The sequence below is a fragment of the Engystomops pustulosus genome, chromosome 8 (genome assembly GCF_040894005.1).
Source record: "Engystomops pustulosus chromosome 8, aEngPut4.maternal, whole genome shotgun sequence".
Lineage (NCBI taxonomy): Eukaryota > Metazoa > Chordata > Amphibia > Anura > Leptodactylidae > Engystomops > Engystomops pustulosus.
In genome coordinates, this window is record NC_092418.1 from 18105144 (window position 1) to 18127041 (window position 21898).

At 52.7% G+C, this 21898-nt stretch overlaps 1 protein-coding gene across 2 annotated transcripts in view; it reads left to right on the plus strand.

The window, feature by feature from the left end:
* The window catches only part of LMF1 (lipase maturation factor 1), a 299716-nt gene that overhangs the window by 253188 nt on the left and 24630 nt on the right, over positions 1-21898 (plus strand). For both annotated transcript variants that reach the window (XM_072119946.1, XM_072119948.1), the window contains 2 exons: positions 17034-17214; positions 18308-18461. In XM_072119946.1, coding sequence (XP_071976047.1) covers positions 17034-17214; positions 18308-18461 — 335 coding nt within the window. The remainder of the gene's footprint in view (positions 1-17033; positions 17215-18307; positions 18462-21898) is intronic.

Sequence of the window (21898 nt, forward strand, 5' to 3'; positions counted from 1 at the left end):
ACAGGACAGGGACACGCTGACACTTGGGGGGTACAGGACAGGGACACGCTGACACTTGGGGGTACAGCACTGGGACACGCTGACACTTGGGGGGACAGGACAGGGACACGCTGACACTTGGGGGGACAGGACAGGGACACGCTGACACTTGGGGGGTACAGGACAGGGACACGCTGACACTTGGGGGTACAGCACTGGGACACGCTGACACTTGGGGGGACAGGACAGGGACACGCTGACACTTGGGGGGACAGGACAGGGACACGCTGACACTTGGGGGGACAGGACAGGGACACGCTGACACTTGGGGGGACAGGACAGGGACACGCTGACACTTGGGGGGACAGGACAGGGACACGCTGACACTTGGGGGGACAGGACAGGGACACGCTGACACTTGGGGGGACAGGACAGGGACACGCTGACACTTGGGGGGGCAGGACAGGGACACGCTGACACTTGGGGGGCAGGACAGGGACACGCTGACACTTGGGGGGCAGGACAGGGACACGCTGACACTTGGGGGGCAGGACAGGGACACGCTGACACTTGGGAGACAGGACAGGGACACGCTGACACTTGGGGGGGCAGGACAGGGACACGCTGACACTTGGGGGACAGGGCAGGGACACGCTGACACTTGGGGGACAGGACAGGGACACGCTGACACTCGGGGGACAGGACAGGGACACGCTGACACTCGGGGGACAGGACAGGGACACGCTGACACTCGGGGGACAGGACAGGGACACGTTGACACTCGGGGGACAGGACAGGGACACGCTGACACTTGGGGGGCAGGACAGGGACACGCTGACACTTGGGGGGGCAGGACAGGGACACGCTGACACTTGGGGGACAGGGCAGGGACACGCTGACACTTGGGGGACAGGACAGGGACACGCTGACACTCGGGGGACAGGACAGGGACACGCTGACACCTGGGGGACAGGACAGGGACACGCTGACACTTGGGGGGTACAGGACAGGGACATGCTGACACTTGGGGGTACAGCACTGGGACACGCTGACACTTGGGGGGACAGGACAGGGACACGCTGACACTTGGGGGGACAGGACAGGGACACGCTGACACTTGGGGGGTACAGGACAGGGACACGCTGACACTTGGGGGTACAGCACTGGGACACGCTGACACTTGGGGGGACAGGACAGGGACACGCTGACACTTGGGGGGACAGGACAGGGACACGCTGACACTTGGGGGGTACAGGACAGGGACACGCTGACACTTGGGGGTACAGCACTGGGACACGCTGACACTTGGGGGGACAGGACAGGGACACGCTGACACTTGGGGGGACAGGACAGGGACACGCTGACACTTGGGGGGACAGGACAGGGACACGCTGACACTTGGGGGGACAGGACAGGGACACGCTGACACTTGGGGGGACAGGACAGGGACACGCTGACACTTGGGGGGACAGGACAGGGACACGCTGACACTTGGGGGGACAGGACAGGGACACGCTGACACTTGGGGGGGCAGGACAGGGACACGCTGACACTTGGGGGGCAGGACAGGGACACGCTGACACTTGGGGGGCAGGACAGGGACACGCTGACACTTGGGGGGCAGGACAGGGACACGCTGACACTTGGGAGACAGGACAGGGACACGCTGACACTTGGGGGGGCAGGACAGGGACACGCTGACACTTGGGGGACAGGGCAGGGACACGCTGACACTTGGGGGACAGGACAGGGACACGCTGACACTCGGGGGACAGGACAGGGACACGCTGACACTCGGGGGACAGGACAGGGACACGCTGACACTCGGGGGACAGGACAGGGACACGTTGACACTCGGGGGACAGGACAGGGACACGCTGACACTTGGGGGGCAGGACAGGGACACGCTGACACTTGGGGGGGCAGGACAGGGACACGCTGACACTTGGGGGACAGGGCAGGGACACGCTGACACTTGGGGGACAGGACAGGGACACGCTGACACTCGGGGGACAGGACAGGGACACGCTGACACCTGGGGGACAGGACAGGGACACGCTGACACTTGGGGGGTACAGGACAGGGACATGCTGACACTTGGGGGTACAGCACTGGGACACGCTGACACTTGGGGGGACAGGACAGGGACACGCTGACACTTGGGGGGACAGGACAGGGACACGCTGACACTTGGGGGGTACAGGACAGGGACACGCTGACACTTGGGGGTACAGCACTGGGACACGCTGACACTTGGGGGGACAGGACAGGGACACGCTGACACTTGGGGGGACAGGACAGGGACACGCTGACACTTGGGGGGTACAGGACAGGGACACGCTGACACTTGGGGGTACAGCACTGGGACACGCTGACACTTGGGGGGACAGGACAGGGACACGCTGACACTTGGGGGGACAGGACAGGGACACGCTGACACTTGGGGGGACAGGACAGGGACACGCTGACACTTGGGGGGACAGGACAGGGACACGCTGACACTTGGGGGGACAGGACAGGGACACGCTGACACTTGGGGGGACAGGACAGGGACACGCTGACACTTGGGGGGACAGGACAGGGACACGCTGACACTTGGGGGGGCAGGACAGGGACACGCTGACACTTGGGGGGCAGGACAGGGACACGCTGACACTTGGGGGGCAGGACAGGGACACGCTGACACTTGGGGGGCAGGACAGGGACACGCTGACACTTGGGAGACAGGACAGGGACACGCTGACACTTGGGGGACAGGGCAGGGACACGCTGACACTTGGGGGACAGGACAGGGACACGCTGACACTCGGGGGACAGGACAGGGACACGCTGACACTCGGGGGACAGGACAGGGACACGCTGACACTCGGGGGACAGGACAGGGACACGCTGACACTCGGGGGACAGGACAGGGACACGCTGACACTTGGGGGGCAGGACAGGGACACGCTGACACTTGGGGGACAGGGCAGGGACACGCTGACACTTGGGGGACAGGGCAGGGACACGCTGACACTTGGGGGACAGGACAGGGACACGCTGACACTCGGGGGACAGGACAGGGACACGCTGACACCTGGGGGACAGGACAGGGACACGCTGACACTTGGGGGGTACAGGACAGGGACACGCTGACACTTGGGGGTACAGCACTGGGACACGCTGACACTTGGGGGGACAGGACAGGGACACGCTGACACTTGGGGGGACAGGACAGGGACACGCTGACACTTGGGGGGTACAGGACAGGGACACGCTGACACTTGGGGGTACAGCACTGGGACACGCTGACACTTGGGGGGACAGGACAGGGACACGCTGACACTTGGGGGGACAGGACAGGGACACGCTGACACTTGGGGGGACAGGACAGGGACACGCTGACACTTGGGGGGACAGGACAGGGACACGCTGACACTTGGGGGGGCAGGACAGGGACACGCTGACACTTGGGGGGCAGGACAGGGACACGCTGACACTTGGGGGGCAGGACAGGGACACGCTGACACTTGGGGGGCAGGACAGGGACACGCTGACACTTGGGAGACAGGACAGGGACACGCTGACACTTGGGGGGGCAGGACAGGGACACGCTGACACTTGGGGGACAGGGCAGGGACACGCTGACACTTGGGGGACAGGACAGGGACACGCTGACACTCGGGGGACAGGACAGGGACACGCTGACACTCGGGGGACAGGACAGGGACACGCTGACACTTGGGGGGCAGGACAGGGACACGCTGACACTTGGGGGGGCAGGACAGGGACACGCTGACACTTGGGGGACAGGGCAGGGACACGCTGACACTTGGGGGACAGGACAGGGACACGCTGACACTTGGGGGACAGGGACACGCTGACACCTGGGGGACAGGACATGTACATACATAAGAGGAGATGATGGGATTGCACATCTGACCTCCCTGGTGACTCGGTTCCTCTCTGATACCTGTAGATGTCTGTTCTCTCATCACTTCTCCTGTGAAGATGTTTATGTTTAGTAATTTGCAGTTTCCTAGCGGGGGATCTGTGTACAGTGACGGGAAAGGGACATACACAAGAAATAATTGTTTTCGGGCCTAGAACCAGGAAAAACTGCTTTACCAAATTAATCCAGGGAGAGCAATGAATCCCCGGCATTTCATATCACACTCCATAAAACTCCAGTCATAATCCATAAAACTGACATTATTAGATTAAAAACCCTGCGCTCCTTGTATAAGGCGCTCCCTCATTAGACATGCCATGGTTTTATAACCGCAGAGTACCTACCCAATTACTCTGATTAATGCCGACCTTAATAAGTAGAGCCAGGCAGGTACCAGCACCTTCCTATCTTGGGTGTAGACCCTTACCATGCCTGAGGCCCTCATTGTAGCCCTGAATAATCTCTCACAGAGGGTAAAGGGTATCACATGCCATAGAATAGTGTCCATCTTTGAGAACAATGTAATTTCTTGTGGGAGTACTGCCACCATCACTGGGGTAATGTAATGTTTGCACTACAATTGCACAGGACAAGTTCTATTTTACATCAAATAACTAATATTTCCTACTAAAACATGAATTATAAGAGCTTTGTCTGCAGAAGACACTGTACCAGCAGGGGATTCTGGAACTGTGAACTCAGAGCTAATTCTAACTAAGGCTTGGGGACTTTTAGGGTTGAAAGTCACGACCCATATTGCCAACAATTCCTTTACTCATATAAGTGAATGGAGGCGCCTTGTGACCCAGAAGATGGTGAAACCAAACAGTGATCTCTGGTCTGGAGATGCCATGCAGCAGCTGCCTTCATACCTTATTCCTCAGGCGTGAGGATATATATCCGTTCCATAATCATAAGGAGGATCATTCTTGTTTATTACACTAAGATGTCACCTTTCGGAATTTGAATGTGATACACTTGCTCGACACAAGACCCTGAAACAGCAGGGGATACTAGAAATGGTAACACAGAGCTTATAAGTATTATTATTATTATTAGCTTAAAGGAAAGTCTAAAAATGGTACAATCAAATTTATCACCAACTTTATGACTTTGCCTTCCACAATGTAGATTATTTGATCATACGCTGTCAAAACACTGAAGTGGTAGGGGATACTAAGATTGTGAACTCAGAGCAAAAACGTCACCTTAAGGACCATATCAACTAGCAGGGGATGCAGAAAGTGAGAATTCAGAGCTGTATTAATGTAATTGCATATCTAAAGATGTTACCATCTAGTCGATTACATTAGGACCTTAACCTTCCAGAATGTGAAGTATTAGAACTTGCTCTTTTTTTAAGACCCTGAACCAACAGGGAGTGCTGGAAGGGTAATCTCGGAGTTCAAATAGTCATTAGAAATCTGTAGACGCTACCATCTAGTTGATTACATTTGGACCTTACTTTCCAGAATGTGAAGTATTAGAGCCTACTCTTTTCAAGACACTGAACCAACATGGAGTGCTGAAAGTGTTAACTCAGAGTTAAGGAAGTAATTCGAAAATCTGAAGATGTAACCATCTTATTTATTACATCAAGACGTTACATTCCAGAATGTGAATCATTAGACCTTTCACTGTTCAGGACGCTGAACCAACAGGGGATGCCGAAAGTGTGACCAGTTGTAGGTCATGAACCTTGAGGTAGTCACCAATTGGGCACAGTCATGTTGGATAAATGTAGCATCTAATGGATCGCCACTGGGGGAGCGGCCAAGAGGGCGAACTGAAGGTGTAACTAGAAGATGGGCAGGGGCTCAAGCCTTCATCATGGATACCCACAGCCACGAGGAGGAAATCGGCACCGGATCCGGCGCATTGTAGAACTAGGAAGGGGAGACAATGAATTATTGTGTATTACATGCCCTCTGGGAGACCAGACACTTTCTTCCATTATGAGGTTATGGTCTTCAGGGTGGAAAGTGTCTTCTATCTCTGGAGGACCTGACGTGTCCTGCATTACATAGAATGGACACAGTGTAATACTTCATTTCACCTGCGGAGGAGCTGCAGGGAAGTCAAACTGTTCTCTCTCAGATCATAGCGTTCTGCAGAGGGACACTTTATCCTCCTCCTAACACATAGGGATTGTCCAAAGTGGCGAACCCCTTTAAGATGAAACCAAAAATAAGAGCCAAAGTCTGGCTCATCACATTCCTGAGCCGGACATAAATCCGCCTGCACCTGAAGATGGTGACATGACGGATACGTGACGACAGATCTGTACCCCATCCCGGGACTGCCGATCAGTCTTTCATTACAGGATCAAAGCGCGTCAGCCCCCTCTTGTATCTCACCTCATAGAGGAGGCTCCGCAATGTTCTGTGATGATGTCTGACCAGCCACGCAGTCCATCATCATTACATCACTACTCCCAGGATTTATGAGGACGGACAATTATTATTTATCCAACAGATATGTAAATGAGCTCCAGGTTTTAAGATAGAAGACAGACGGGAAGCGCATTTATCTGACTGTCCTTGTCCTGTTCTTTCCATCTTTGGAAAAACAGCGCCACACCTAGCCACAGGTTGTGTGTGGTACTGCAGCTAAGGCTTTAGTCACTTCAGTGGAGTTGAGATGCAGAACCAGTCACAATCTATAGGATAGGGAAGAAGAAGCCATATGTGTGACAACCCCTATAGGATTTGATGACAAATTCAAGATGTGAAGAAAAATTCAAAGAAGACAAATTCAAGAATAAGTGTCTTATCGCCAGCCAAGGATAGGCCAAGGGAACTGCTGGAGTGCCAGTCCCATAAAACTGAAAGGTAAGGGAACCTGTCATCAGCACTGACCATACAGCTCCATAGCCACTGTTGGGCATGGCCCTGGAGAGATGTGTAATCACCATTGTGTATGTTGTTAGTAGCAGCAGGACTGTGATATGTGGATTTATATTCTAGGATTGTATCTTTTGGTAGCATGCCCTTACACTGCTGTGCTCTGTGCCCACTGCAAAAGATTTTAGGTGATGTACCTGGAGAGGCGTGTAATCATTCCGGTGTTAATAGTAGCAGCAGGACTGTGAAATATGGATTTTAATTCCAGGATTGTAGCTTCTGGAAGCGTGTCCTCACACTGCTGTGCCCTCTGATGATTGTGTTAGGTGCTATACCACCTGGAGAGATGTGTAATCAGACCTCTGTGTGTTGTTAGTAGCAACAGGACTGTGATATATGGATGTAAGTGGTCTCACACTTCTGTGCTCTTATCCTCTCTTCGTGCCTTCTGTAGTATTCAACCAAAAGATTACCACAGCTTTAACTAAAAGAAGAGGGGCTGGTGCACTGAGCAGGGCACAGCAGTGTGAGGACACCCCTCCCCCCCTCAGCGCTAGAGTCTTGAAATATACTGTAAATCCATATTTCCCAATCCTTCTGCTACTAACAATGTATACAAAGTAATTATTACACATCTCTCTAGGGCCAATATCTAACACTGTTTGCAGAGAGCACAGTGCACAGCAGTGTGAGGTCATGCTCCCAGTTTCCCCACACTGCTGTGCTTCATAGCCCCTCCCCTCTGAGTGAGGCTTTTAATATCAGTGGGACAGGGTTGCTGTGGAGCTGTGTATTGCACAGACCTAGGAGCACAGCAGTGTTAGGATTGCACTTGGTGATGCTACAATCCTGGAATATAAATCCATTTGATGTGCAGGGAAAACATGGAAGGGGGCGCAGCGTTACCCCCCCACCCTTCTCATAGCTATCCTCTGCCTCCCCCGCTGCTGCTGTTTATGGTGCAGAACCGTCCCCATATATCAGTCAGGTTGTATTAGACGTCGGGCTGATTGCCGGCCCCCCGCCATGTTACCCCATTAATGGCGGAGTACGAGCAGGGAGAGGAAATGCTCGTTATGGGGTCTCAGTCTGGAAATGAGGCGGCACGTCCTCCATCAGGGGCGTCAGTGTTTCAGACGCTTTATGGCTTCTGTTTCCTTTTATGGAGCAACATATTGAATTTTTTTCCCTTGCTATTTCAGCTGGAAGGGGCACGGGTCCTGGAATATGATGGGGGTGATTGTTCTTCTGCACGGGGACCAGTCATTAATTCATTACGGCTGTGGGGTGATTTAGGTACCTGCGATTTAGGGCCGTGCCCTGTGTCACTAGTGATGGGGGGGCAATGACTTAGATGTAATTAGGCAGATTTGTATTTAAAGGCACGGCTGGCGTAGAACTTTATTTGCTATTCGGAAATTTTGAACAACCCCTTTAAGAGCACAGCACATTTGTCCACCCTCCACAGCTCAGTCCTGAGGGCCAGTTCCAAAAAGTAAGTCCCCTAATGACCTGTGTAATAATAATAATAATTCCTTTATGTACGTATATACTTGAGTATAAGCCGACCCGAGTATAAGCCGAGGCCCCTAATTTTACCACAAAATACTGGAAAAACCTATTGACTCGAGTATAAGCCGATGGTGGGAAATGCATTGGTCACAGCCTCCCCAGTATATAGCCTGCCAGACCCTTCCCCATAGTTTATAGCCTGCCAGACCCTGCCCCATAGTATATAGCCTGCCAGACCCTGCCCCAGTGTATATAGCCTGCCAGACCCTGCCCCAGTGTATATAGCCTGCCAGACCCTGCCCCAGTGTATGTAGCCTGCCAGCCCCTGCCCCAGTGTATATAGCCTGCCAGCCCCTGCCCCAGTGTATATAGCCTGCCAGACCCTGCCCCAGTGTATATAGCCTGCCAGACCCTGCCCCAGTGTATGTAGCCTGCCAGACCCTGCCCCAGTGTATGTAGCCTGCCAGCCCCTGCCCCAGTGTATGTAGCCTGCCAGCCCTTGTCCCAGTGTATGTAGCCTGCCAGACCCTGCCCCAGTGTATATAGCCTGCCAGACCCTGCCCCAGTGTATATAGCCTGCCAGACCCTGCCCCAGTGTATATAGCCTGCCAGACCCTGCCCCAGTGTATATAGCCTGCCAGACCCTGCCCCAGTGTATATAGCCTGCCAGCCCTTGTCCCAGTGTATATAGCCTGCCAGACCCTGCCCCAGTGTATATAGCCTGCCAGCCCCTGCCCCAGTGTATATAGCCTGCCAGACCCTGCCCCAGTGTATATAGCCTGCCAGACCCTGCCCCAGTGTATATAGCCTGCCAGACCCTGCCCCAGTGTATATAGCCTGCCAGGCCCTGCCCCAGTGTATATAGCCTGCCAGACCCTGCCCCAGTGTATATAGCCTGCCAGACCCTGCCCCAGTGTACATAGCCTGCCAGACCCTGCCCCAGTGTATATAGCCTGCCAGACCCTGCCCCAGTGTATATAGCCTGCCAGACCCTGCCCCAGTGTATATAGCCTGCCAGACCCTGCCCCAGTGTATATAGCCTGCCAGACCCTGCCCCAGTGTATATAGCCTGCCAGACCCTGCCCCAGTGTATATAGCCAGCCAGCCCCTGCCCCAGTGTATATAGCCTGCCAGCCCCTGCCCCAGTGTATATAGCCTGCCAGGCCCTGCCCCAGTGTATATAGCCTGCCAGACCCTGCCCCAGTGTACATAGCCTGCCAGACCCTGCCCCAGTGTATATAGCCAGCCAGCCCCTGCCCCAGTGTACATAGCCTGCCAGACCCTGCCCCAGTGTACATAGCCTGCCAGACCCTGCCCCAGTGTATATAGCCAGCCAGCCCCTGCCCCAGTGTATATAGCCTGCCAGCCCCTGCCCCAGTGTATATAGCCATCCAGCCCCTGCCCCAGTGTATATAGCCAGCCAGCCCCTGCCCCAGTGTATATAGCCTGCCAGACCCTGCCCCAGTGTATATAGCCTGCCAGACCCTGCCCCAGTGTATATAGCCTGCCAGACCCTGCCCCAGTGTATATAGCCTGCCAGACCCTGCCCCAGTGTACATAGCCTGCCAGACCCTGCCCCAGTGTATATAGCCTGCCAGACCCTGCCCCAGTGTATATAGCCTGCCAGACCCTGCCCCAGTGTATATAGCCTGCCAGACCCTGCCCCAGTGTATATAGCCTGCCAGACCCTGCCCCAGTGTATATAGCCTGCCAGACCCTGCCCCAGTGTATATAGCCAGCCAGCCCCTGCCCCAGTGTATATAGCCTGCCAGCCCCTGCCCCAGTGTATATAGCCTGCCAGACCCTGTCCCAGTGTATATAGCCAGCCAGCCCCTGCCCCAGTGTATATAGCCTGCCAGCCCCTGCCCCAGTGTATATAGCCTGCCAGCCCCTGCCCCAGTGTATATAGCCAGCCAGCCCCTGCCCCAGTGTATATAGCCTGCCAGGCCCTGCCCCAGTGTATATAGCCTGCCAGACCCTGCCCCAGTGTATATAGCCTGCCAGCCCCTGCCCCAGTGTATATAGCCTGCCAGACCCTGCCCCAGTGTATATAGCCTGCCAGCCCCTGCCCCAGTGTATATAGCCTGCCAGCCCCTGCCCCAGTGTATATAGCCTGCCAGACCCTGTCCCAGTGTATATAGCCAGCCAGCCCCTGCCCCAGTGTATATAGCCAGCCAGCCCCTGCCCCAGTGTATATAGCCTGCCAGCCCCTGCCCCAGTGTATATAGCCTGCCAGACCCTGCCCCAGTGTATATAGCCAGCCAGCCCCTGCCCCAGTGTATATAGCCTGCCAGGCCCTGCCCCAGTGTATATAGCCTGCCAGACCCTGCCCCAGTGTATATAGCCTGCCAGCCCCTGCCCCAGTGTATATAGCCTGCCAGACCCTGCCCCAGTGTATATAGCCTGCCAGACCCTGCCCCAGTGTATATAGCCTGCCAGACCCTGCCCCAGTGTATATAGCCTGCCAGACCCTGCCCCAGTGTATGTAGCCTGCCAGCCCCTGCCCCAGTGTATATAGCCTGCCAGCCCCTGCCCCAGTGTATATAGCCTGCCAGACCCTGCCCCAGTGTATATAGCCTGCCAGACCCTGCCCCAGTGTATGTAGCCTGCCAGACCCTGCCCCAGTGTATGTAGCCTGCCAGCCCCTGCCCCAGTGTATGTAGCCTGCCAGCCCTTGTCCCAGTGTATGTAGCCTGCCAGACCCTGCCCCAGTGTATGTAGCCTGCCAGACCCTGCCCCAGTGTATATAGCCTGCCAGACCCTGCCCCAGTGTATATAGCCTGCCAGACCCTGCCCCAGTGTATATAGCCTGCCAGACCCTGCCCCAGTGTATATAGCCTGCCAGCCCTTGTCCCAGTGTATATAGCCTGCCAGACCCTGCCCCAGTGTATATAGCCTGCCAGCCCCTGCCCCAGTGTATATAGCCTGCCAGACCCTGCCCCAGTGTATATAGCCTGCCAGACCCTGCCCCAGTGTATATAGCCTGCCAGACCCTGCCCCAGTGTATATAGCCTGCCAGGCCCTGCCCCAGTGTATATAGCCTGCCAGACCCTGCCCCAGTGTATATAGCCTGCCAGACCCTGCCCCAGTGTACATAGCCTGCCAGACCCTGCCCCAGTGTACATAGCCTGCCAGACCCTGCCCCAGTGTATATAGCCTGCCAGACCCTGCCCCAGTGTATATAGCCTGCCAGACCCTGCCCCAGTGTATATAGCCTGCCAGACCCTGCCCCAGTGTATATAGCCTGCCAGACCCTGCCCCAGTGTATATAGCCAGCCAGCCCCTGCCCCAGTGTATATAGCCTGCCAGCCCCTGCCCCAGTGTATATAGCCTGCCAGACCCTGTCCCAGTGTATATAGCCATCCAGCCCCTGCCCCAGTGTATATAGCCAGCCAGCCCCTGCCCCAGTGTATATAGCCTGCCAGACCCTGCCCCAGTGTATATAGCCTGCCAGACCCTGCCCCAGTGTATATAGCCTGCCAGACCCTGCCCCAGTGTATATAGCCTGCCAGACCCTGCCCCAGTGTACATAGCCTGCCAGACCCTGCCCCAGTGTATATAGCCTGCCAGACCCTGCCCCAGTGTATATAGCCTGCCAGACCCTGCCCCAGTGTATATAGCCTGCCAGACCCTGCCCCAGTGTATATAGCCTGCCAGACCCTGCCCCAGTGTATATAGCCTGCCAGACCCTGCCCCAGTGTATATAGCCAGCCAGCCCCTGCCCCAGTGTATATAGCCTGCCAGCCCCTGCCCCAGTGTATATAGCCTGCCAGACCCTGTCCCAGTGTATATAGCCAGCCAGCCCCTGCCCCAGTGTATATAGCCAGCCAGCCCCTGCCCCAGTGTATATAGCCTGCCAGCCCCTGCCCCAGTGTATATAGCCTGCCAGACCCTGCCCCAGTGTATATAGCCAGCCAGCCCCTGCCCCAGTGTATATAGCCTGCCAGACCCTGCCCCAGTGTATATAGCCTGCCAGACCCTGTCCCAGTGTATATAGCCATCCAGCCCCTGCCCCAGTGTATATAGCCTGCCAGCCCCTGCCCCAGTGTATATAGCCTGCCAGACCCTGCCCCAGTGTATATAGCCTGCCAGACCCTGCCCCAGTGTATATAGCCTGCCAGACCCTGCCCCAGTGTATATAGCCTGCCAGGCCCTGCCCCAGTGTATATAGCCTGCCAGACCCTGCCCCAGTGTATATAGCCTGCCAGACCCTGCCCCAGTGTATATAGCCTGCCAGACCCTGCCCCAGTGTATATAGCCTGCCAGACCCTGCCCCAGTGTATATAGCCTGCCAGACCCTACCCCAGTGTATATAGCCTGCCAGACCCTGCCCCAGTGCATATAGCCTGCCGCCGCTGCCGGACAGATCGCACAGAAGATATACAGGGGTCGCCGGAAAGGTGAGTTTAGATATATTTATTTTTTTGACTCGAGTATAAGCCGAGTTTGGGTTTTTTAGCACATTTTTTGTTCTGAAAAACTAGGCTTATACTCGAGTATATAATGTATATAGCGCCCACAGATTATGCAGCGCTGCACAGATCAGTCCCTGTCCCCAATGGGGCTCACAATCTAATCACCTACCAGTATGTTTTGGAGTCTGGGAGGAAACCAGAGGACCCAGAGGAAACCCATGCAAACATGGAGAGAACATAGAAACTCTTTGCAGATATTCACCCTGGGAATTGAACCCAGGTCCCCAGCGCTGCAAGGCTGTAATGCTAACCACTAAGTGTAATGCCTCGTTTCACCTGTAGGAGTGCTACAAGAGAATTATAGGGAACCTGTCAGCAGTCATACAGATTATTACTAGAACACTACTGTGCTCAAACCCTCCCTGCATATTTGGGTTCGGGCCTGTCCCTTGCGACCCGGACATATTACCGGATTGGTGGCCGTGCATCCGTGGCTGTGATCAGCCAGCGTTGTCCCCTTTGCCAATCACAGTAACTAGGGGTGTCATTTTTCAGGATTGGCTGCATGGTCACCAATCTGGCAATGTCTGGGTCGCACGGGACCCAAAGTTTGGGTTTGTTCATATACTAATTCTGTCTGAAATATAAAGCCATATTTCACAGTCCTGCAGCTACTTACAGCATATACAAATGTTTGATTACACATCTCTCCAGGGACAATACAAAACACTGGCTGCAGAGAGCACAGCAGTGTAAGGACATGTCCCCAGAGCTCCAATCCTGGAATACAAATCCATATATCACAGTCCTGCTGCTACTAACAACATACAGAAAGGTCTGGTTACACATCTCTCCAGGGACAATACATAACACTGGCTGCAGTCTGCAGGGTCACACCTGCTGACACTTTCCCTTTAAGTTTTGACTTGCAGAAATTCTCCATGCTGAGGATAACCCTGCACTTTCCCGATTGTTTTTTCGTGGGTGGATTCACTTTAAATTCTTCCTCGGCGGGGGAGGAGAGGGCAATCACATAACAAGTTGCATAATTTGTCAGAGGTCTCCACAATCAGCGCAGCGGGCTCCCTGCCCCTTCACAAGTCATTATACTTACACATCACATATGGCTGAGGATGAGGTCACCGGGTCCGGCCCCTATGTGTGTCCAGACCCCAATAATAACCCCGGGTCCTGCATGACAAAGAAGCCCTAAGTCTTCATGACTGATGGAATACTGCCCAATGAGAGCGTTTCCCAAAATTTAAGGACTGCAATTCAGAGCCTGATACACAGAATAATGGAACACCAGGGAAACCTAAAGGGGGCGGTCTAGTCTCATGTACATCTCTAATCCTGGTGACCCGATCACAGTCAGATCAGTGGTGGTCCCACGGAGGTACTGGGCTTCAGTATACCCCATATTGCTGCCCCTATTCACTCGCTCCATATCCTTATTTACCTTTATTGTCCCCTGTGGTCAGACTACGCAAAGCCTGATTGTAGTCTGTTACCATGGAGACACGCACGGATCTGCATAGGAACTGTGCACACAGTACGGTAGCAACTCTGTATCTTTGTACCAAAATTAGAAGGTTTCGGAGAACTTTCTGCATTCAGTATCTATAAAATCTATGCGGCCCCTTGTAGTGACCGGCTATAAGGTTTTTTTTTTGGTGGACGTCACCTGAAAGACATATCTGCGGCAGATTTTTGTCTAATGGAAATCCAGCAGCAGAGTCGTCTTGTGCACACTTAACCCCTGCAAAACGTTATCTTCCCATTAACTTGAAGAGAATCTACTCTGAAGTGAGATGTAATTTGGTTATATAAAATCAAGAATGGGGAGAGTTTCACACTGAAGTCCAGCTCTCCTCACCTCCTAGTGCCCCCATCACTGTAATAGATGGTCCTGTACACCTAGAGAAGTCACTAACCAGATCTCCTGAAGTCTGTTTCGTGATGTCAATCACAGGGGAGGTGGCATTCACAGGCAAGGAGAGCTTGACTTCAGTACTGATCTATCCGCCTCCATGACTTTATACAACCATTCTTTGAATGATAGACTGGTAGTGGTTTATTAGGTGAATTTCTGATGGCAGGTTCCCTTTAAGTGGAGCCTCGGTCCCTTATTCTGGAGGGGTTCCCAGGGGTCAGTAATATCCTAGTAATTTACCCTCACATTATAACATGTGATTACCCCTATAATGCAAAGGGATTCCGATTTTTATACAATCAAAATCAACTTTTAAAATCATGCTAATGAGCCAGAAGAGCTTATGGGGGTGTAACCACAACCCCTCTGTGCTGTAGCTTCACAGGCTTACTGCTCTCCCCCTTCCTCTGTGCTCTCTCAGCACTTCCTGTTTTGTTCCCAGTGCTTAGGGAGCAGGGGGAGGATGAGACAGTGTAACATCTGTGAAGCTACAACACAGAGGGGCTCTGGTAACGTGCACTAGAGCCCTTCAGGCTCATTACCATAATTGTAAAAGTTGATTTTAGAAGGAAGGAGGCCATTGGTAAGAAATTTAAGAAGATTACCACAGTCACAGTGCCTGGATCTATGAGTAAGTGTCATGCTTGATGTTAATGGTAGATTTCGGAGCAGGTGGACAGATTAATTAAACTAATGACTGTATGAGAGATGCTGCTGTTGAAGGGTTAATGGCCGCGGTGCAATTACGAGGTGTCTGCTGAGAGGACTCGCCACCCACTTGTAGGGTGGGAGCCTGTGAATCAGTGCGATCTTCCCCTCCGCGGAGCAGACTGGAGCCCGTACTCGGAGAAGTGCACGGCCCAGCCCAGAACAAGCATGGTGTCAGATTAATGGCTGTGACTCTGACATATCCCAGCCAGGAAAGCCCCTCCATAAAACAGCAGAGCCCCACAAGTGCCCCTGGCACGCCGAAAAGAATTTGTCTGTTTTGGCCCCAAATGATGGAATAAGATTAATCTTGAGAAATTTGACATGAGCAAGAAACAAACTTTTGTTTTTTCTTTCACTTTTATTACCCCTTTTAATAGTCAACACGTTCGATGTTAACCCCGGCACTGCCAGCGGCTCGTGCGTACAGATCCAATGGGAAAAAAAAAACTTTACAACATAATAGGCCTGAAAAAAATACATAGTGGAAAAAAGTTGCCTTATACCCATGGAAACACAGCGACAACTTCCAACCGCTGGTGCAGTCAGACAGGACACGGACTTGTCATGGGGAGTAGCATTGTGTGTCCTGATTGGTCTTTTAACACTTAAAGGGGTTTTCTGTTATTCAGATTTTACAGGGGCCCGCCTAACTTTTGCATAAAAATATAAAAAAGGCAAAAATAATCATCTCTTCTGAGGATTCCTGCAGTTCCCTCTCCGGTCTGAGGGGCTTCCATGATGATGTCATGTACTTTGGGCATGTGATGTCTTATCCAATCCTTGGCCTCGGTGGTCATGTGCCTTCAGACTTCACCATCAAGGCCAGGGATTGGCTCAGTGTACATGACTTTGTCATTTCCTCTACGATGGAGAGTGGAGACCTTACTCTGGAATTGGAGAGGTGAGTACAAAAGTAGCCCCCCAAATCTGTGGAAACCCCTTTAAGTAGAGGACTGCAGAAAAGTTGGCTGAAATCAACAATTTTTAACTTTACAACTCCGTATTCAACATTGTTGGGCGTCAACAACTCAGAGTAGACAACCCGATAAGTCTGACACCAGGTACCTCTTGCCCCTAGTGTTTGGTTGTACCTTGGGTACATATGTGGGTCATCATCTACTATATAAGCATGTGACTGGTTTACTGTTGTCGTAATCTGATCAGGGTTCAGGAAGGAACTTTTGAAATTTTGGCCATGGTCATAACAAGCATTGGTCGGTCTTCGTTGACCTCTTAGCCCTCTTGAGAAGCGCTGGTGGTAGTCTCCTTCTCGTACAGATATTCCAAGATCCCTTCACCCCTCCTTGGTTTGTGATCCTCTAAACTTCTGGGCTCCATGTAATCTGTCAGACCTGTATCAAGGAGGACCATGTTATCATCAACTAAAACCATCTTTGATTTGGTCTTCAAACCAATATGGCCACCTTTGATGTTGAAGACCATGTTGAGATCAACATTGGTTAAGGCTTTTTATGTAACCAACTCGGGCAAAGCGATTCCACTGTAGTTGACGAGTACTAAGAGCCACTAGAGGTGGATAGAAGTCCATCAAAAAGCTGGAGTCCTTAGCCAGTGTGCCGTGCCGATGGCAGCCATAACCCTAGATGTTCTTACAGTCCAGTTTCCAGTATGTCCCTTTAATGGGTGGGATGCTGGTTTTTCCTCTCCATGCCCACAGTCTAACAGGAACACGTCCTGTCGTTTACTAGGTGCTCCTGATCCTCAGCGGTAACCTCAGCTTCCTAAACTGGCTGACCATCGTGCCAAGTATCGCCTGTTTCGACGATGCCAGTCTCAGCTTCCTGTTTAGCTTCAAAGATGGCTCAGCAAAGCACCAAGTGTCCAAACTCCAGAGGATGTCTCCTGGAGAGAGGCCGACCAGAAGCTGCGGTAAGTCAAGGAGTGGGCGTCTAATGATAGGGATATGAGCACTGAGGTGCTTCACCCACACCCAAAGGGGGGTGCTATATGTTCCATAGTCACATCTTATTATTAGGACCCCTCTTTTGTATGAAGCGGTTCCCTACTTAAATTTATTTTTACAAAGATGATGACACTTTGGCTTCTTTCTGCCACCACAAGGGGGAGCTCTTTTTCAGAATTATACAGTCACCACAGTAATTTTGTCTTCATTTCTATTGAAATGCAAATCAGCATGTTAGTGCACGATGGGCGTGACCTCAAGGTCCAGTGCAGCCTCTCTTGCGCAGCTTTACAGCCTTTATTGACAGGGTTCACAGCAGTGTCAGTCTGACCCATTGAGTGTGTCTGCCCAATAATCGGATCCCCATGAATGGAAGGCTCGCGGATCTAGCGGCGCTGCTTCTTCATGCATTATCAGCCTGAGAAATAAACGCATGTGGGAATGGGAAGATACGTGGTCAGAGAAGTGACTCTGATAGGGTGTCTGGGGGGCTTCACATTAGAGAAGACTGGGTAATGTAATGGTCACAGTTGATCTGGAGAGCGTTACTCTCTCTCTCCTGTCCTAGTGGTTTGGTACAATGGGGGTCAATTACTAAGCGCCCGATTCACGTTTTCCCGACGTGTTACCCGAATATTTCCGATTTGCGCCGATTTCCCCTGTATTCCCCTGGGATTTTGCCGCATGCGATCGGATTGTGGCGCATCGGCGCGCGACGGAAATCAGGGGGCGTGGCCAAGCAAAAAGCCGACGCATTCGGAAAAACCGCCGCATTTAAAACAATAAAAGTGACGCTTGGGACGCGCTTACCTTCACTTGGTCCGGCTCGGTGAACTTGAGTGCGTTCAGATGCTTTTCAGCGCAGCAGCGCCACCTGGTGGACAGCGGAGGAACTACCTTGATGAATCCCGGTCGGACCCGAATCCACCGCAGAGAACGCGCCGCTGGATCGCGAACGGACCGGGTAAGTAAATCTGCCCCATTGTGTCAGTCTGTTACAGAGGGTTCAGGTGGGTCTCTCCTTATAATTTATTCATATTACTGCCATGTCCTCCTCAGGGTCCTACATCCGCCAGACGCTGCACATATCTCTGGGTCTCCTCATCGCCTACCTCAGTGTCCCGGTGGTCCTGAACCTGGTGAGCGCCAGACAAGTCATGAACGCTTCCTTCAACCCCCTGCGGATCGTCAACACGTATGGCGCCTTCGGCAGGTACCGGCATTACTGCTCCAGCTTTACCAGACCCCAATGGATTTTTACATGCTGGGTGTGTCCTCACACTGCTGTGCTCCCATCTCTCTGCAGTGAACTGCGCAGCCAACCCTCTCTTCTGCTCTGAGTGATCCTGAGCAGCTCAGTGTACAGAGCTAAGAGCACAGCAGTGTGAGGACATGGAACCAATGCTGGAATATAATCCCAGTACACAGCTTTCTGGTCCACGGTCTTTTGATGATTGCCATGCTGCGTGCGACAGCACAGTATATATCCAGGTAGAGGAGGTCACATATTCATCCTGTAGTGTCCTCTATAGGTGAAGTGTGGTATTACACAGCACCCATGATTATGTGTGAAGCAAATGCATTTCTAGGAAAGCAACAGTGCGGCCGCCATTACTCATTTCTATCATGTTTGTGACTCAGCTTTCCCAGACTCCTGAATATCCCTTTTCTGTCACAGCTCCTACACGCCGTGTCACCCATCTTCCCCGCTCTCCTGAATGGCAAGTCAAACGACCTCGCTACATGTCCTACCCCGGACTTTAAGGGCTTCTCTAAACCTCATGTGATAAAGGGGATGTCCAAGATCATAAAACATGGCTGCATTTCCGCATAACAGCGCCCCTGCTTTCCACTGGTTGTGTCCGGTATTGCAGCAGATCTCGATTGAATAGTGTGAATTGGTTCCTAGTAAGGTCTAACAGTCCAGGACATGTCATTACGGGTGTCTGGGAGAGCTGGGTCACTAGCATAATATTGTGTTATATAGAGATGTATACACTAGGATTTTTGGGGTGCGGGGCTCTACATTACCTACATGCCCCCCCCCCCCCCCCCCCCCCTCTCTTCCCATCAGGATATTCTGGCTCCGGTGTCCTGTAATACGATGGAAAATACAGATTTTTTTCCTATATTTTCCTTTTCCATCTGATTCTGGATTTCATGTTCCTGGCGGCAGTGAAGGTAAACACATGTTAAGGGATTTTTTTGGACGGCAGAGGCCGAGTCTTGTGCGGAGCCCAGGAGGACGGATCTCATCCAAAACCCGGGCCGGCGCCAAGACAAACAGCTTCTGGCAAAATCCATCACCATAAAATCATCTCTGCCTTACAGTAGTTAATACCCGCAGCTGGGCGAGGGGGGCGCTACAGGCAGAGTGCGGACTGGAAGACCTATAGCTACATATACGAGACCCCTGCACCTACAACCCCAATCACTTACCTTACCCCACACATACATGTAATCTGGAATTGGATAATTTGGCGCATAGAGATCCGCTAATTCCAGAACATAAACATCTGATAATCGGGAACATCTTCTAATCCAGCACTTTGCATCACTTCTCCATAATCCATGAAATCCAGTTACTGATTCTGTGTATTCTGGAATATTGGTGGGTGTACAGTCGTCTGATAATCCAGAACCAAAGGGGCTTTCCTAAGTAATGGTAGGGGCTGACCTCTGGGATCCGGATTATTGTGGTCCCCTTTTAGTTTTCATATCCAGACCACCCGGCGGTGCCCCTTAAAGAGGACCACACTGCAGTTCCTTGCACAGCCTGACCAATCAAGGGGGCGCAGTAATAAATAAGTGCTACGTCCCTCCTATTGATAAGGGTGCCCACTGATTATGTGTGGCCAATCCTATAGTACAAACCCAATACTTTGCACAGCTGAGGGTTTTCTACTCTGTTATCCAGTCCAGACAGTGCTATCTACTAAGGACTGCGCTGCTACACTGGGGGTCATTTACTAAGGCTACATTCACACACATGTATGGGGGACGTATATACGGCCGGCATATATACGGCCGATATATGTCCCCCATACACTTCTATGGGCTCACAGCCCTGTATGGGAGCGGTATGGTGCAGCACACGTGCGGCACCGTACCGCTCCGTAGCCCGAGAAAAGATAGGACATGTCATCCCCTCTCATCCCCTGCTCCTCTCCGCAGCGCCGGCGGGCATACATCGTGTGAATGTAGCCTAAGGGCCCGATTCACGCTTTCCCGACGTGTTACCCGAATTTTTCCGTATTGCCCCGGGATTTTGGCACACGTGATCGGATTGTGTCGCATCGGCGCTGGCATGCACGCGACAGAAATCAGGGGGCGTGGCCGTACAAAACCCCTACGGATTCAGAAAAACCGCTGCATTTTACAAAAAAAAAGTGTTGCTGGACACGCGCTTACCTTCACTCGGCCCGGCTTGGTGAACTCCAGTGCATTCAGCGCAGCAGCGACACCTGGTGGACGTCAGAGGAACTGCCTTAGTGAATTGCTGGAAGAACCGAATCCAGCGCAGAGAACGCGCCGCTGGATCGCGAATGGACCGGGTAAGTAAATCTGCCCCACTGTAGCAAACAGAATGAACGGCCGATGCGTTCAACGTCTATTCATTGACAGCAAGCAGAGATTTCAAAATGATGAGAAACTAATTTTGTAAAGTTTCAAAAAAATTTTTTGGGGGGGTCGGGGTCTCTCGTATCTAGATGGCACTTACAACACTGGAGTTGGGGCCCTTTCTCTCTCCATAGGACCCTATCAGACACGGAGGAGGATATTGAGGACTTTGATCCTATATATGGTTTGATATCAGTGCATGCTGGGAGTTGTAGTTATATAAGGGCGGAGGGCCTCTGTATAGCTCCTTGTATAGAATGACATGTACCCCAGTAAGTGGATGGGGCCCGTCAGCCAAGTCTAGGCGCCCGCAGGAGCCACCATGGAAAGGATTTCTTCCTCGGTTTCCCGGTTCTGGTTTCAGGCGCGAGTTGGAGCAGCGTGGGCGCCGCCAGCCCCGAGACCCTCTTGTAATTTCAGCTTGTGTAAACCAATAAAAAGCAGCCTTCAGCCGGTAATGAATCCGGGGGTCTGCCGAGGGCTGACATCTCTGAAATCACACAGTAGGAGCCCAACTTTTATTACTAATTTGGTGTCCCTGATTTACAAAGTGTTTGTTAGCGCTGGGCCGCCAGCCACGGCCATAACTCACCCGGCACTGCTACATATGAAACGTGCGGGAACACACCAGCGCTAGACGGGCCCCGGGGACCACGTGCCACTGCCGTGCCAGGCTTAACCCTTTCCTCAATCTTGGACTTCCCATTAATTATTTCGGCCACCGATTCGTTTAACCCTTCCCAGAGAGACCACCCGAATTATCTATACATGTCTGATCCCGAATGTGACCTTAGTGTGGCCTTGCACCTGTGACCCCAAGGTCAAAGAGTTTTCTATTGCCAACCCTGGACGCCCCTATTCCTGAGTTTTTATGCAGATACTCTGCGACCCCCCCCCCCCGCCCCTTAAAGATTGTTACCCCTAGGATGACAGGCCATCAGTCGGGAACTTTGATTCTACAATCATGAACCAGGGGGCTCAGGATGAGCAGTGTAGATGGGTGTAGAGCAATTTGCTGACCTCTGTCTA